At 34.6% G+C, this 18337-nt stretch overlaps 1 protein-coding gene across 5 annotated transcripts in view; it reads right to left on the bottom strand.

Annotated features, from left to right (window-relative positions):
- Positions 1-18337, bottom strand: part of TTC29 (tetratricopeptide repeat domain 29) — a 127629-nt gene that overhangs the window by 67375 nt on the left and 41917 nt on the right. For all 5 annotated transcript variants that reach the window (XR_004750173.1, XM_035323884.1, XM_035323885.1 and 2 more), the window contains exons 7-8: positions 9256-9468; positions 8278-8363 (exon numbers count right to left, since the gene is read on the bottom strand). Coding sequence is in view for 4 of the 5 variants with exons in the window: in XM_035323884.1 (XP_035179775.1) it covers positions 8278-8363; positions 9256-9468 (299 nt within the window). In the remaining variant the exon portion in view is untranslated. The remainder of the gene's footprint in view (positions 1-8277; positions 8364-9255; positions 9469-18337) is intronic.

Here is an 18337-nt window from a genome sequence, read left to right as displayed (position 1 = left end):
CCAGTGTGGCGCTGAGTGCTGAGCAGTGACAAGCATGAAACAGTGCTGAGACAGAGGTAGTGATGTGAATACAGCCCTTCATCTTGAGAATTCCTCAATATGATGTGTGGCAGGAGGGCCACTCTGACACATAAGCAGATGGAGGTGACTTGTAAAGGAAAAATGAGATCCTGCAAGCACATAAAATACAAAGGCAGAGGCGGAGAAAGGAATGAGGAGAAAGGGGTGGACAAGACTGGAAATTTGGGTAAGTGCAACTATATGAATTGTTCAGAAATGTTTTTGTATTAGCAGCACTGTGATCCAGATGGCTGGACTGCTTTTATCACACCGCTGTGCCTACATGAATGTACCTGGCTGTCAGATTGCTGTAGCCTCCTAAGACTTTAATAACTGTACTGTATGCATGTGCATGCTTCAATGCTCATTACTTCTTAGACAAAGTACCTATAAATATCCTCCTTCATGCTTTAGTCCATCCGTGAACCACTATTTTTAATTGCAAAAGTTTTCCTAGCTAAAAGCAAAACATACAAACCCTTAGATTTGCATAGCACAATGGAAAAAATATTAGAGAAACTAGGAAGGTATGCAAAATATATAAGTCAGCTGATTTTTTTTCTGCATATGTATATAGAAGTCAAGCAAAAGTTCTCGTTCAGCTGAAAACCTCATATTCTTTAAATTTTAAGCCATGTGAGAAATGTAGTAAAAGAATTAATAGACTGTTTTTATTGACTGAATAAAACTTTAGTAATTTACATGCAAATAGTCACTTGAAATCTTTTGCATCCATTTCAGTGCTAAAAGATAGTATTTTTGCAATGTTTACTGTGTAATATTCTAATATGAAAAACAGCAGAATGAAATGGTGGCCATTATTGCTATATGTAGTCATAAAAAGATTTCAGACAGAAATATTTTAAATATTAATATTACTAAAATCACTTAAAGCACCAAGGAATGTTAAATCGATTTATTTAGAAGTACAATTTATTTCACACTCTGCTACCAATTCTTTTGATCAGCTCTGAAATAATACATAAGCTGAAAGCAAAACAGCAAAACAAATTGCTTCTAGCAACAAAGCTGCAAGCTTTAGGTTTTAAAGTGGCACACTTCAGCGTTTTAACATCTCAGGTTATTTATCTATCAAAGGGTAAGTCTTGAGATTCTTCAAAATCAGATGACTGAATTGAGACCTCCTCTTCTCCACCATCAGTGGTTCTGATCAAGCAAAGTTGTTATGCATTTGCTTACACCTGAATATCAGTCACGCTGTTGAAGTCAACAGGAATAACTGTATTGAAATTAAAAAATGCATTGAATAAGTAACTTGCTGTAGCTTGAACTATACCAATGTGAGAAACCAATTTAATTTAAAAAGCCTTACTTTATAGAATTTTTAAAAGCCTGTTCATTTGAACTAAACTATACAAATAAAGCCTCTCAGATGATGAATGTATTGGTATTTAAGAACTGAAATTCCCAAGTTTGTACAGAGTGGGTACAGTGTGGGTGCCAGTGCTCAATTCCTCAAAACATATAAAAGGCCTGACTTCTCTAAGTAAATTATCTAATACAATTAAAAATTTCTTATAAAGTTTTTCAGCCATTTACTGCAGCTCTCGCTATAATACGTGTAAATTCTCTGATCGACATATTACCGACAGTTCTTACGATCTTTCACACTATTGTTTCTCATTTAATATACAGCACTTTGATGTGCTGTAACTATCTCTTTCCCTCAATTGTATGCAGCATTTAGGTTCCTAGGTTTAACACACCTAAGCTAGAAATCCAATATAGTCTAGAGTAGACGAAGTAAATAACCTCTATAACGTCTCTATAAAATACAATTGTACTGCTTTGTCTTTTTTTTCCCCTAGCCCGTGGGAGTGAAACAGATGGAAACTTGTATATCATCAGTTATTTATTTATTTTATTCGATACTGTAGAAAAAAAGTTTTAACATTTTAAGTAGAAAATATCTGCCTTAATCCTGTATTTTAAGTAATGGAAAACAGCAGTTAGAGTTTTAGAAAAAAAACTCAACCAGGGTAAATAGGCTAATTGTAACCTTGTATCTCATCAAACAGACACTGTATAGTTGTGGGCACAATTTGGCTCCTACCTTGCCTGGGAAAGCCAAAGGAAGAGCTATCTCCACTGGCCATATCCAGCACCAAGTACTGTTCCATCCCGTTAGATATACCAAAGAGGGAGGGGCAGAGCAAAGGCTCCACTTACCCCCATGACTGCCAACTGCTCTGCCTTCCATGCCTCGGTGAAAAATGAATGTAAAGATATTGTTACTCCCTTGCAGAGCAGTTTGAGGAGATTTTATAGTTTTGTCCTCAATGTTTGAGAATGCTTAGCAAACCTCCAGTAAGTGACATTTTGCTTCTTTTGAGTTCTGACATAATAGCTAGCTACAATATTATGGAAATGATTGGAATCTTATGAATAGTTCTCTTGATCTTAGGATAATATCTATTATTATTTACTTGCTTCAGCACTAACACTCTCATTAATGTTGCACACCAGCCCCCTCCAGTTTTTCTGCTAACTCACGCAGTGTGTGCACACATGCATGGACACAGGTCACACCAGCGGTCACATAGTCCTAACATTTGGAAAAGGTCTTATAGGTTTACTTAATGGAATGTACGGTCACATCTGCAGCTCACTATCTTCTTGCTCTTTTGGGGTGTATAAATGATCACATTAGAAATCATAGCAGCTGAGATGAAAATCCACACTTGTATTGCATTTTGGTAGCCAGTCTTACAGAACATGAGACCCCACGAAGAGGAAGGCTGATAACAATAAGTCAATATTGCATTTACCTTCGCTGTTGCTATGGCAAGACATGCTAATAATCTGATAATCTTTTGATTGGCTTGTAATGCCTGAACTAATAGTTTTGCTTGTTTTGCATATTTCATGTTTTCATGCTCCTCAAACTATGATTTTTGCGTAATTTGACTACTGTAATTCTGCAGCAACACTGCATTTAAGACTGTTTTCTCACAAAGTGTATTTATTGTGGTACATTTATCTTGACCAATCTCTAATTTACTGAGGGTAGCTCATCTGATGCCATTAACCAAGCAAAATATAATTGAACTGCAGGCTCAAAAGGAAAATAATACCTTGTTCCAAGGCAATTGTAGTGGACACCCTACCACCAACGTGTGAATTTGTGCAGTATACAGAAAAGTACTGAAGGAAAACAATGTCATTACATCTCAGAGCTACTTGGTATTTTTTCCCCTATTTTTAATCAGGTTTTCAAGAAACTGGATCAAATAGGAAAACTTTTATCCAAATTAAACCAATGGAAGGAATTCATCCTTCACTGAGAGACTGCTAACGTTCATATCCAAATAATAAAACAAACTTTTAACTTAAAGAATTAAGTGCTAAATTAACAACAAAAAATTGATTTGATATCAGACATTCACTTCTTCCCTGAAGTTTCAGCTCTTCTTTAGGATTCTCAACTCAGATAATTCCTAATTTCTTACTTCCCTCAGTATTTGAGTCAGTGCATTTTGTCAGGGCAAAGTTCACCACCAGTACTAATTGTTCTCCCCCCCCCCCCCCCCCTTTTTTTTTCATCCTATCTTCATCAATGCCTAGCAGTTGTGGAACAAGAAACAAGAAATGTAATCAGTTGCAAAACTAGCTCACTAATTCCAGACCCTCAAGAAGAAAATCTTTCTCTGTACATAATCCACTATTACGGTCAAGATCAGTCAGAAGTGCTTACGTTCAAGGCTGACTCAGATTTTTGTCTGGTCTTTTATTCCTTAGATATGAAAAATACAGAATTCATATACGAGTATAGTTTTAAGAACAATTCAAAAACTGCTTCAATAAAAGCAAGGCCTCTAGGAATGCTGAGAGCTTTTCTTAAACTTGTATGCTAAATGCCTTTTCAAGCATGTGACCCCATTTGCTATGCTGAGAAGGTTATACTTCATCAATAATGGCTAAATATCCACTATAAATGGATAAAGGACAGTCTGGCTGATGTTTGATGTTTGAGATAATTTCTCTTCAATACTATCTTTTGACTTTTTTTCTGAGCCTTCATTTAAGTGTTCCTTTCTGTAGTGAAAACAATGAAAGCTTAAATCTAAACTCAGTTTTCTATCCAGACACCATCTGCAGAAACATGTCTTGAAGTTCAGCCCTCCTAGCAGTGCACTAGAATAGTAAGCAAACCTCAAAGGAATGATGCTCACTCTTCTCAGCCACCTTTTACAATGCATGGGAGAAAAGAGGATAACATGCAGTCTACCTTTATGAGTTCTTTTACTTGCTAAGATCCTCCTTGATGTGCAAATTCATACAGACACATAGGCATTATCTATATAATTAAATATAATAGATGCAATTAGATAAAATATACTGCATACAATAACTTTAGAATATCTGCATCCCAGATATATTTACTTACATTCTCTCTACTTGAATGAATTAAAACAAGATTTTCAGTTGTTTTGATACAGACTTTTTCAGAACTTAACTTTATGGTCATAAATCACCTCTGATTACTTTAATAGGGTCATTTTGAATGTGAAGATGCCTTTATAAGTTCATAAATTTTCTTGATAATTTTATGCCTGTGGCTTGTATACCGTAATTCTGACAACTGATGCACGTGACATTATGTCGTAAATTACCACATTATTTTGGCATGCGTCACAGTGCTCAAGAACGCTGTCTCTATTATTAGAATATGTAACATATCTGAAAGGATACACATATGCAGGATTCAACACCTAAAATGAAAGAACGCTTTGAAATAAACAAATGCTCAGAAAGGTATGAGAACTGGAACCTTTCTGATAATTTGGGATGTGACTACTTGAACGAGAAAAAAATCCTTGACACCCAACACTTCGAAGCATTCTTGAAAGCCCAGTATGTAGGTGTGTGTGTGTATATATATATACACACATACACAATCCCACATCATTAGATTACAATACCTCATGTAAGATTTCAAATGACACAAAAGTGTTTCACTTAATATTTCACTTGTTATTTAAGTACAAAGAAAAGCAAATGGTAACTTTCACTTTAAACTTAGTCTAGGTGCAGCACTTTCCCTGACAAAATCTATAACGCTTAAGATAAAATCTATATTATGAGTACTTTTAATATTTTGTGTCATATTTGGGGGAAAATCCAATAGTCTTGGTGATGATACAAAAAAAGGATGATATAAAAACCATTATGAACATACCCCACTGATATTGAATGTAATTAGTTCTCAGGCTTTTAAACTTGCACATATTTATGTTTTTACATCTGAGTAGGTCCATTGAAATCAATCAAATATATCAAATAAAATTAAATCAATTTGCACAGATTATGCACCAAATCATATTATGTTAGATTATACACCAAAAAAAACACAAAACAAAACAAAAAAAAAACCTTCTCCAACAAAAATAGCCCATTCAACACAAAGTGACTGCATATTTTTGATGTAATAGGCTGCAGCTTAATCATTTCAACCTTTAATTACTGCATCAGATAATGAATATTTTGAACATATGCTTCTCCACTCTGGAAGAAGACATGAATGAAACAAGTTTATATGCATGCTATGTGCGTGTGTTGGGGGAGGGAGCGGCACACTTAACAGCAAAAGGAACCAAGTGGCAACAATTGGAGGAAATGGTATCTGTAACAGCTGCTCCTTTCAGATTCCCCTAGAAGGAGACTGCCTGAGGTGGACCACAGCACAAAAGGATAAAGAAGATGAAAACTGATGCAAAGCAGGGAAATAACTGCTGAGACCCCTGAGTCTACACCCGAGTAGTCCCAAGCTGTGTGGCAAGACCTCTTTAGCATGCTACAGAAGCTGGTGATGAACTACATATTACCATGAGGCAAACTGGCTCCTAGCAGTATTGTCTGCATGTTATGTGTAATGATAACCAGTAGTCCTTTGGGAGCAGGATGCAATGATTTCATCTCTGTAAGCATCTGAGCTCCCCTTGGATACAGAGACCATTAAACTGAGAACAGAAGGGTAAATTTTAGGCAATGATTTCTAATTGGAGAGTGAAGACAACTTGTGCTCAACAGTACTGTCAACCACTGACATTTTACTGCTGTCTATATTGATCACTGCTAAGCACAAAAGGAATTAAAATTTTACCCCTTTTTCTTAGTCCCATAATGTACAATATATTTTCAGAATGAAAGTACTTTATTGGTTTCTTATGTAAGATTACTGGAAAAGTCACTATTTTAGAAATCCTTATTTATATTGCAAAATATTAATATTTTCATTACAGGTAAAATACCATTATATACTCTAATAAAATTTATCTATTTTTGTTTTGTACTCTAGAGAATTTATTTCCCTTTTAATTAAAGTGCATATTGCTTTCCATACCTGTCAACTGTTTTTGTAAGGCTAACAACAATAGGCACAACCTTTTATGTATACACTTTAAATTAACAGTAGTACATTACAAAATTCAAGGTTCCATAATACACCTTAAAATAAATATATAAATAAATTATGTATGTAAAAAAAATAAAAAAAATAATAATAAAAAAGGAACTTCCAAGTGATTCCTGTAACTTTTTGGCAGGGGACATGGGGGAGCAATGTTGGGAAAGGAGTAGCTATAAAATTTAAGCAAAATGGACCCTGAGGAAACAATGCCAGGGCATCTAATATTTTTGATACTTTCAAGGGTAGTTTGATCCCTTTTATAGCACAGAGACTGTACAGTCTTGTTCATTAATGAATTTATACTGTGAAGAAGAGATCAAATGTGCATGAAGGCTTTGCTTAGCCTATTTATTTGTCTTACTGCTCTTCATCATCCATGCAACTTATTCTGACTCTCAGAAAATTAACAAGAAAAGTTGATCAGGTAAAAATACCTTCATACTTGTTGGTCAAAAAACAACGCAGATGAAACCCAGCACAAAAACAACTCTATCCTAATCTTTCATACTGTATTTCTTGGGATTAAATATGCTCTCTTTTATTGCTGTTACAACCCTTAGATATAATTTCATAAAATTTTATGCAGACTTCCATTCTGAGATATTTTCATGTTCAGCTACAAACTTGGACTGAAAGTGATGTGAGAGCAGATTCTCTGGCTTCTTTGACTAGAAATTCACTATCTACAACATAAAGATTCTACTTTGCAGAATTCATTTGATTTAGAAGAAAAGGCTATCAGCTTTGAAGAATTATATATAAAGATGATCAAAAACACAATCATTAAAAGCATGTAAGGCCACATTTCAAGAGAAATCTAGAACCCACCCTACACAGCAGAAGCCAAGTGAGCAATACTTAAACACACACTCAATTCACTCTATTACTTCTATTGGTCTCCTTCTGAGAAAGATATACAACCAGAAAAATAGCTGTCTATAAAACACGCTCATTTATAAAATACTGAGTCACTGCACAGTTAACGAAACAAAAACAAAAAAATTGTCCAGCTGATTATTGCAATAATAATGGATAAAACATTCAGACAAATACATTTCCCCACATTTTTGAGTGGGTCATTGAAAACTGATACCTCTCTGATGACTGGCACAGACAAATCAAGTTGATGCTTATCTTTCTTCTCCCACTGACCTATGATGAACTACAAGAACCCTCCTTCCAGAGTTGTGACATGCAGAACTCTCACTGTTTGCATTATCGTGTATGGGAGGCTCAAGGGAAACATGTGAACAGGAGCTTGAAGTCATGCATCAACATAAGAGATTACATCAGCACTGCAGCTTTTCACACCAAAAGTAACTCATATTTCTTCTACGTATTCTGAAATGCTCTACATGTGGATTGACATAGTTTTAATTGTTGCTCACAAACGTACTGTATTAAACTACTTTCAAAAACTGTTTTTGTGTGTGTGTATGGGGGAGTTGTTTTAAATAAAATCATAGCTAAATTAAACTAGGTACAATTATTTTGTGTGTGTAAGAATACAGGAAAGAAAAGCTAGTCACATGTAACTTGAGCTGTCAATTTATATTATTTCTACAGAACCAAGCCTGGAAACCTGGACTTTGTTCTAGAACTCACTGGAACCAAAGCTGCTTAAGCCACTTGGATGTCTGCCTGCAGAACTAGATACAGTTATAAGAGGTCTGTGAGGCAAGCCTCTCCACACCTTTTCTGCTATACAAAACTCCTAAGATGCCAAGGAGGCAGTGAAAGGCTGCAAAAACATAAATGAAATTAAAGCAACTTTAAAATAAACTTACTGATAATGCTGTCTTTTGTTCTCCAGCAAAATGATATGCCAAACTTAAGCAATATGCAGCCTCTCCTTCCATCTTTTTATCACCTCCTAAAGAATAAAGTTACAGTTACCAGTGCAGCCTTAACACAATTACATTAGCACAGACAGGTCTTGCAGTTTATTAAATAACATGTAGATGTTTATATACTGTAGTATTTTTTCCTTTCCCTTACCTTTGCCATTTATATCTTTTTATCTGTCCAAAACAGAGCTGCTTCCATATAGACAGTTAATTAAAAACAGAAGCCATGGATTTAAACAAAGTTCAACAAGAAAGTTCAACAGAATCAGAGAAAATATCTTTCAGTACGTAATGCAGAACAATCAATTTAACGTATTGTTTTCTGACCATGAACTGTTTAATAATACAAAAAATAATGTAAAATATAATAATATATGAAAAATTTTGCTCCAGAATATGGGCATCTATTAAAAATAATTTGTAAACAAAAACAAAGCCTGTAGAAATGAGCATCTAAAAACATCTTTTTACAATTAAGTAGTAGTAAATTATTGAAAAAGTCTGGAAAATTGTGTTTATTTTCATTTGCAAGTAATAAATAACTACATAAAATCAAAAGACAGATATCCAGCAGATCATGTCACTCTAAAATTGCAAAATCAACAGTGACTAGATAATCAAAAATCTCAGCTTCTATCAGTGACCTCACTTTCTGATTGTGAGTTCACTGTTTTATACCATAATATACTCCACAATATTGGGTTTTTGGAGATAAAGCTTTTAGGAATCTGAACCATTCTTTGTCATCAGCAAAGTCTTTCTGCTTTAATGAGATCTGGAAGTGTAATGATAGCAACTGTCTTTGACTTTCAAAGGAAATAATCACTCAGTTGAACACTTGACACTTCCTACTTCAATCTTGGGAAAATCATGGAATGCATATCAAATAGAGGAATGTGAAAGTTATTCTACACTTACCTTCTTTTGCCATTCTGAAAGCTTTTCTCAGCGTTTTGATGGCCTGTTCTTGTTCTTTGTTTTCTAGCATTTTGTCTGCTATTATCGTATAAATTCTCCAAAGATGCTCACATGCCAGTGAATAGTAAGTACGGCCTGTCTCATCCTTCCACGTTGAGCCCTCTGTTAATTGATAAAATTCTTCATAATGCTCAGCAGCCTTCATGACATGACCTGAAAAATGTGATTCATAATTACAATCAGTGTGATCAACATTTTGAAAAGTTATTAGTGTATAATCATTTTATCCCTAGAAAGTAAATCGCATCCCGATCATTTCACAGTTTTTTCAGATATCTTCAATGTCTAACTATATCTAAAGTGCTGGAACATACTGCCAAATTACAGGTACCAGTAATATTGCAATTTAAACTTTTCACATTTTAAATTAGTTTTTCTTTGTAGATTCAAAATGTTGAAGGTCTATGATCCCAAGGGTATTAAGACAGAATTTTCTAGAAAATACATCCATTACAGATTCATGAAGACAGCCTTTGTGGATCTCAATTTAAAATAAATAAATAAATAAATAAATCACACGTATGCATAAACAATTACAGTTCAATCTGTTCCTCAAGTTTCCTTTTCCATAATGAAAACCTGTTGCAATGTGGAAAACAGGTATCATAACCATGGAAAAGAACCTTTATTAAAATAAATGAATTGATGAAAGACAAAGAAATGCAAAGAAATGTATTCAAGGATTATTAGAGGCCAACTCTGGTGAGTGAGTCTACGCTGTAAGATGACTGGAAGAGCATGAACTACCAACATATTAAGTACTGAGCCTGTAGTACCACACTTTAAGGTCTTCAAACGTAAGCTACTCAAACATCTTTAAGGTGAAACTTTAATTCACTTGAACATACAATTAGTTCCTCCCTTCCTTGCTAGCTTCAGCTAGCTTTTTACATGCAGCCTAGGAGATATCCACACTTTCTGGACAGTGGAAATTCAAAGCCCTTTGAAACAACTTTTTTTTTTTTTTTTCCTTATACATAAGAAAACAAGGTTAGAGGAAAACTAGTAGAAAGCAGGTAAGCTAAGACCATTAGCATACTAAACACCTTCTGGACACAGTATTGTTTTACAAAGGATGTTCTATAGCAAGGGAGAATTGTGAAGGTAACCCTTCTTTCATCAGTTTGTGTGTGTGAGAGAGCGAGAGAGAGATGGAGGAGTTATGACCCATGGATAATCAATATACCAATTATTATTTCTATTAAAAGCTGAAACAGGCAATTAACTAAGTTTGCTTAGATGTGCTTGCAGTTAACACCTCCTCTGAAACATGATCTGTAAAAAATGGATACTGGATACTGTTTTGCAGAGTTTTTACAGTGCTTGCATTCAAATTACAAAAAGGACTAGGAAAGCATTGAGAACGAAGGACGGAAGAAGGATGCTGTTTTCTATTTGTACAAACGGAAGGGAGAGTAGTTTAGAGAAGAGCCTGCTTTAAGGCAAAACAAGGCTAGTTCCCCAGGCCTCCAGCCAACCCAACAGTGCTCAAGAGTGAAGTGCCAGCTGAAAGGGAGGACATCTTACAGTTGGCCTTACTCAATTCCACCACAGCAGAGGACAGGTTTTGAAGAGATGGCCCAAGATATTGGAAAAAGTCTTACTGCCACAGTAGGTACAAGACCCTGTAAACTGACAGAAAAACTTGTATATATTTATTCCAAAAGATCACATACTTGACATAACACTGAACAAACAGAAATGCAAAGTGAAATTATCATGACCAAAACCAGTTTAGTTTAAGGACTGAGTGCTGGTAGATGGAACAGGAAACAGAGATGCAGATGCGCTAAACCCAGATCACTTTCCATTTTTGATTTCCAGACTTACAAATTTTATTTGGGTTTCCACCTATCCAGATAACTTCTTAGGGGGAGTCCAACTGAGAAATCAACAGAATTGCAGTTATAGAAGTTGCTAAACACAGATCTTAGATATTAATTGAAGAAACTGGTATTGGTTTTCTAACAAAGAATGGGAAGATAACTTGAAGTTTAACAGGTTGATCTAGCATTATATCCACTTGGATACTCACAAGATTAAGAGTCTACCTTGGAATTCTCCCCAAAGTCTACAAACCAATGGATTGTCCTTTCCAAATGATATAGCCATGCATTTATGTGCTCTAGTTTCACTATACATGTAAAGGATTCTCTAGAATAAGGGTTTAATCCATGTATAACTCAAAAACTTCCAGTAAGAACGGGAAACAGCAAACAAATGAATGGTATCACCTGGACACATAATTTGAAACCAAACAGAGTATCTGAGTTTTTCCTGAGACACTTAAATATAATCTTGTAGAGAGACATCCATGTTAACTACATATGCATTCCTCAGAACTATTGTTTAGATTGTCAGGACAATCAGATATGCTAATTCCTATCCATGCTCCCTCACTTGCAACATCCCCTTGAGAAAGTTTGTCAGTCTGGAAACTGAACTCATATATTCCACATACCCCATAGTTCTTAAGAGCTGGCCTAGCCATAAGAGCTTTGAGCTGGCATCCTTTTTGCCAGATCTCAATGAAAACTCTTTAGAGAACAATCCATCTACATCAAGCTTCAAAATACAGAAGTAGTATATTCTTTTTGGTAGCACTCAAATGGAACTAAATTAAAATACTTCATTGCACTACCCATTCACTGAACTACTCATAAAGACTGTAAAGTAAAAACTAACACATTCTGGTCACAAAAATGCCAAAAAAGATGACGACAAGGAAAAAATATAAGCTAATTTTAAGCTAATTTAAGCTAATATAAGCTAATTTTAAAAATATTTGCTAAAACAAGGGATGGATGGAATTCCTGACCCGAAAGCCCTTACACGGATGGAAATTTGCTGACTGAAGACGCTTTCAAGAAATACTAGCAATTTGCAACCTGCAGACCTCTCAAATTTGTGGAAGGTAAAACATTTTAGATACCGAAATTCATTTCTCCATCAAAATCACCTGAAATCCCTTTTTCTCATTGGCAAATGACATACCATACTATTTATTTAAGCAATAATATTTATGTGAACCTCAAATGCTTGTGGGAAGATAATGTCTTCAGGGGATGGCAGGTTTATTTATTCTGATGAGTTTGTTCAGTTGGAATTGCTCTGACCAATGCATTCTGATTTTTAAGCTCTTAACTATTGTAACTGTGAGGCACAGGCAGAGGTGGGTGCTGTCTAAACATTTTGAAAAGCATTTCTCAGAACATTTCTGAAAATAAGAAAAAAATAAATAATCTGAGCAGTGACAGCATAGAGTTTTAAATGGCTTTTGTTGTCAATTGAAAAAAAAAAAAAGAAAAATAGAAGAAAAACAATGAGTAGGAAAATAATTTGGAATTGTCTGTAGAATTATATCCTTTATATCTCTAAGAATTCAAAGAGAACATCCAGAATTGCTTCTAGGAAATTCATATTTGAAAAATCTACTTGCAAAATCTGACAGAAAGGAGTATAACTACTTTCAGTTAACAACATTAACAGCAATTACATATTTATTCTTCCCACTGCCACACAGAAATTAGCTCAGTGTATGACTAAATGGAGCTTGAGAATCTTTGATTCCTCTTCCAGCTTTATAAAAGGAATCATAAAGCAGAAATGAAACTCCTACAACATATACACTATTCACTAGTAAGTGTTACAGTTCAATGGAACTCAGGGCATAACAAAAGAAAACCTATCTGAAATAGTTTAATCGTATATGGGAGGTAAACATTGTCATAATATAATTTTGGGAGTAATGAATCAGTTTTAAACAACTATATCAAAATGATATAATTGACAAAGACATGATTCAGCCAGTAATGCATCAAATTTTGGAAATGATGCTCATCTTCACAGTAACTATGTATGTATGAATAAAGATCTGTGCTACCGCTTTCATTGAACTTAGTTGCTTAGAAGTCAAAAAATAGATCTATTCATTCAAACAAAAGAACTCAATGTAATTTTGTAAATATGAAGAGAAACATTTTCATATTATCTGAAACTTCTTTTATAATTCCTCTTCCGAAAACCTACTGCAAAGTATACATTTGTCATATCAAAATAGATATTTTGGGGAAATTTCTACCAAACTGGTGACTTCTATTTTGCCTTTTTTTTTTTTTTTTGAGTAGAAAGATTGACTAGATATTAACACAAATGGGTTTAAATGTGAAGCTGCCATAAAAGCAGGCACATAAATGTAATTCTCCCAGCCGCTATTTTGATGCACATTTTTGATTCCATGAATATTTTATGAAATGGCCCAAACTAAAGCCATATAACATTCCTGCATTACTGATGCTTGCGCCCGTAAGCTACAAACATTAGAGGCATGATTGAGTGCATTAAAATGAACTCATTCAGCAGTGCATTGATTACTTGAAGGAGGGAAGAAAAAAAAAAAAAAGAGTTACTCCCACTTAAGAAAACAGCACACAAACCTGAAGTTTTCAGTACAGAAATTAAAGATAGCAGATTTGAATAATATGGTATTGAATAAATAAATTCAGTGCAAAACTGTCTAGAGTTCTTTATACACAATTCTGACATTAATTAGGTGAGATGTTAATTAGGTCCACAGATCGCTTCCAGTAGTGAACAGGTAATTTAAAATGTCACAATCTGCAAAATGCAGTGACTGACCTGTTCTAGCTCCATGCCTCAGCAGTACTGAGAGCACCTAATGATTTCCTTTTCTACCAGCTTGTACATTTACCAATGAAAATAATGCCACAGAAACAATTGCATAAAAAAGTGACAGGCCTGTTAGGTACATTTCTTCAGCAGCACTGGTATATGTAGAAAGCACATTTAATTCTAAATTGTAAACATTTGTTGAGGACTTTAGAAAACATTCTACTTCAGCTTAAAACAACAACCAAAAGGAACAATAAAGCTTTACATATATATTGCTGTATATTTTACTCTAGAAGTAGTCTTTTGTAATAATTTCTTTCAACCATACCATGTGGACATAAAATCTGCTTAAAGCAACAGATAATGGTAGCAAAAAAAAAAAAAAAGAAAAAGAAAAAAAAAAGGAACAAAAAAAGATACAGCAGGTTTACATTTTATTTTAACTGCTTGAACTATTTGTATTATTTTTATTTCTGACCTTCAGTTATGATAACTATGCTAGCACTATTCAGGCTGAAATAGTTAAAAATCTTGCAATGTGAGCCACTATCTACAGAGTTTATAAGTCTTCAACACGCACTGGGGGGTCAAACAAAAGACTCACAATAACCAGCAAAGCAAGTTCTCATTCAGTAAATAGGTGAACCACCCTGGACTCCTGAGGTCAAATTAATTGTACGGAAGTCACTGGAACTGATCTTAGATGCAAACCCCAAGTTTATGTAGCAATCTGCAATCTGCAACAGCAAGACAAAATTATGAAAAAGATTTAGGATAAAACTTTTCTATAGTTCTGCAAGGTCCCTCTAAAACACAACTGATCATCAGATATAAATCAAGGAGAGCACTTTTAAGATAAACAGTTATTGTCATCTACTATACAGGAGTTGACAACAGTGATGATGACATAGGCAGATAATAAGAATACTGTAATGAACATGCTTGCTCATCACAGCGTATCCTGACCAATTTCCCATTTTGACAATACACCAGTAGCATAACTCTACTTATATAGAGTATAATATACTCCCCGGAGAATATATAAGAGGCTCTAAGTCAACTGAAATCTTGCCAGAGTGGTAGAAAGCTTGAGGCTTGGAAGGAAGGAGATAGGAGGAAAGCTGAGCACCACACAGCCTGGGATATGGCATTGGTGTACTGAGACTGCAATGCAAAAAGATGGTATTTTATGCTCACTTGCCTGGGCCAAGAACTGCTGGGCTAATCCTTGGTATTGCAATGTGAAAAACAAACAAACTAACAAATATATATATTAAATCTCTGCTGACACTAGTTAAGCAACTATCTGTTGTCCAAGAGGAAAAATAAAACCACAGGAATCCAGTAATCCAGTGAGAGTTAGATTGTTGTGTATAGTGATACTGTATGTATCACTCTAAACAGGTCCATGTCCCCCTTATTCTGGTAGTCCCGGAGCTAGACACATTACTCCAGATGGGATCTTACAAGAGCAGAGACAATCACTTATTGTACTGTATTACAGCACATCATCAACATAAGATTAAAAATGCTTTAAAAAGATGTTATTTAAAGAATTTTTTAAGGGATGCCTCATAAACTAGGGATACCACTACTTTTGGTGCCTGCTTGCCTGTCTGTCCCTAATCCCTTCCCCTGGTTCTGCTACAAAGGCTGCAGAAAAGGAAGGGATTCCCACGTGCAGCTGAAACAACAGCTGCTTTGGGGATAGTTTACTGTGGACCAGCAAGAAGAAAAACTGGATTAACTGAAGGGCACATTAAGAGATGAAGAACTGCTGTGAAAAAACTTCTTGTTCTTAGAAGAAAGCATGGGAAGTACAGGAGGAACAGGCATTGTGGCAGAGAAGCCCAGAACAAATATCCTTCTCTTGCCTTTCTTCCAGTTACTACACCAAATTAGAGAATTTTGTACCCTCAACATTCTTGGTTAGCTCCAGGCCTTCTTAAGTTGCCTCTGGCTCTACATAAAGCTTTCTAATATTTTCTCTAAGAGCCATACTGCTACTCCTCTAGACCTATTGCCACAACTCACAGTAAGTCTACAAAGAAAATCTGGTGTCAATTACATGATTTCTCCTTAGCTGTGGAAAGAATAATGCTATGGGCATTTTCACAGAAGTTTAGGTCTGAGATGAAATATGGGATCTCTGAAGACTTTGCAACACTAATTGTATGTACTCTTCCAAGACCAGTGCACTAATTCAGAGGAAAAAAAGAAGAAAAAAAAAAAGAGAACAGGTCAAACATGAGAATTCTAACTCTTCTGTTACACATCCATGTTCAAATGAACCAACACAGCAAATTTTGTTTTACAATTAAAATTCCTTTAACTTTTTCAGTTAACATATTCTATGAAAGCAGCATTTGTCAAATGCCTTCTTCTGACTTGTTTGATTGTACATAAACACATACTATTTGATATAAATCAACTATAATCTAGAGGAGAACTTTGCACACACAGTGCTGAACAGCAGCAGAGTACTGTTCAGTGTACCCCTTTTTAGAGAATTCTTGCTTCCTAGTAACATTCAAGACTTCTTTTTCATACTTGCAAAGCATCAACCAAGTTCTTCCTACCTACAGAGGCTATATAAAATGCAAAATAAATTCAGAAAGCTCACAATTTAGGGCTCCAGCCTCTGACTACAAGCAAGCCTACATTCAGTGAGATGTTTGAACTTCATGTTTCAACATTTATTGCAGCGTTCATATGCAGGTACCAAATGCAGAGAGAGGAGAGAGATGAAAATGCAATGATGAATAGTGAAATACGACAAGTTTTGCAGTATTATTTTTCAGGGCTTTTTTTTTTTTTTTTTTTAAGGTTGATATAACCAAATGAAAACAAGTTATATCACTATTTATATATCCTCAAAGGATATATTATCATTATCTTTTAAATACAGAAGGTGGCACTGAAGCAGATTAGTTTCATTTAAAATTGCATTTTTGCTAACTCACAAATGCTTACCTCAGTTTAAATAATTTTTTTAGTGATTAGATTTTATTCAGATTCTACCCCTACTTCACTTACTTTCCACAGCATCCAGTTATAAACTTAATATCAAATGCAATGTTTATCACCAGAGCTGTTGTGCAGATAATCTACTTCAAAAGCATGCTTGGAGTAGCAAGGTTGGACTAATGACCTCCTGAGGCCCCTTCCCACTTGATTTATATGATTCTCTGAAGAGTAAGATATGTTTTTATTAATTGTTCCATAATGTTTGTTTTACATATGAATTCTACACATTACTGATAATGGCTATGGAAATGCAGTCCCATTGACAATAACTTTACTCCAATCAGCTCTCAATTCCACAGAGAAGGAACCTCTGGAAATAGCATCTTCTCTATCAATTACTAAAAGGAAACACTCCTTCAGGAAAGTTTATCTAATATGATGACAACTGTAGATTCAGCTGCTGTAGTCCAAGACCTTGCAAAGCTTTGAAGAAAAAAAAGTAAAAAAAAAAAAAAAGTTAGTGAGTGGGCAGCTTTGAATGAAGCTTCATCTCAGAACTACTCATTAAGCAGTAAATAATTAAAATACCTGGAAAAGACAGGTAAAATACAAGCAGAAATGTCAGTAATAGACATGAAAGAGAAGAATTAAAAAAGCAAAGAAATAATTCATTTGAAGTTTTAATAAAGTTTCATTTGCAGTCTTGTTTAAAGATATATCAGACTTTAGGGATGTAACCTAATTACATTTTTATTCTAAGTTCTATTCAAAGACCTTGGACTTTGAATCTTTAACACAGATCAAACATAGCATAATTTACTCATGGCTATCAATACTTTAAAAAGATCTCTTCATTAGATGCCACAGTCTCATGAACATGCAAAAAAAGCAAACAGGACAACATTTGATACAACGAACTTTAATAAAGGATGTGATTCTTATTGATATGTATATATAAACAATTAATGAGTGCTACACATTACGTTCAAGTGCACATAAAATGCTTTTTCTAAAACATTTCTGATAGGATATCTTTCAATTTTCAATGTAAACAACAGTAATATTTTTTCAGTAATTTTAGGAACTATTTGACTTGGACTTTACAATCACCAAATACCTAGGGACACTTTTTTTTTTTTTTTTGCATACATGATATAATTTCAATGGAAAGCACAAATAACACAGATTAGAATTAACACTACTGCAATGTTATGAATATTTTGAAAAGCTTTTCATTACAAAGAATACAGATTTGTCCCTAGGTGTTACACCAAAACAGAAAGATTCTCCATTTGAAGGATTAGCATAAGGACATGGAAGTCTTGGTGAAAGGATTTAGCAAACCTGTTTTTTTTTTTTTTTTTTTTTTTTCTCTAATGTAAAGAATATTATTACACACAATGAAGTGGTAATAAACACTGAT

The sequence above is a fragment of the Oxyura jamaicensis genome, chromosome 4 (assembly GCF_011077185.1).
Source record: "Oxyura jamaicensis isolate SHBP4307 breed ruddy duck chromosome 4, BPBGC_Ojam_1.0, whole genome shotgun sequence".
In the NCBI taxonomy this organism is placed as follows: Eukaryota; Metazoa; Chordata; class Aves; order Anseriformes; family Anatidae; genus Oxyura; species Oxyura jamaicensis.
The sequence above is the reverse complement of the archived record's forward strand: the minus strand, read 5'-3'. Positions and strand labels throughout refer to the sequence as shown.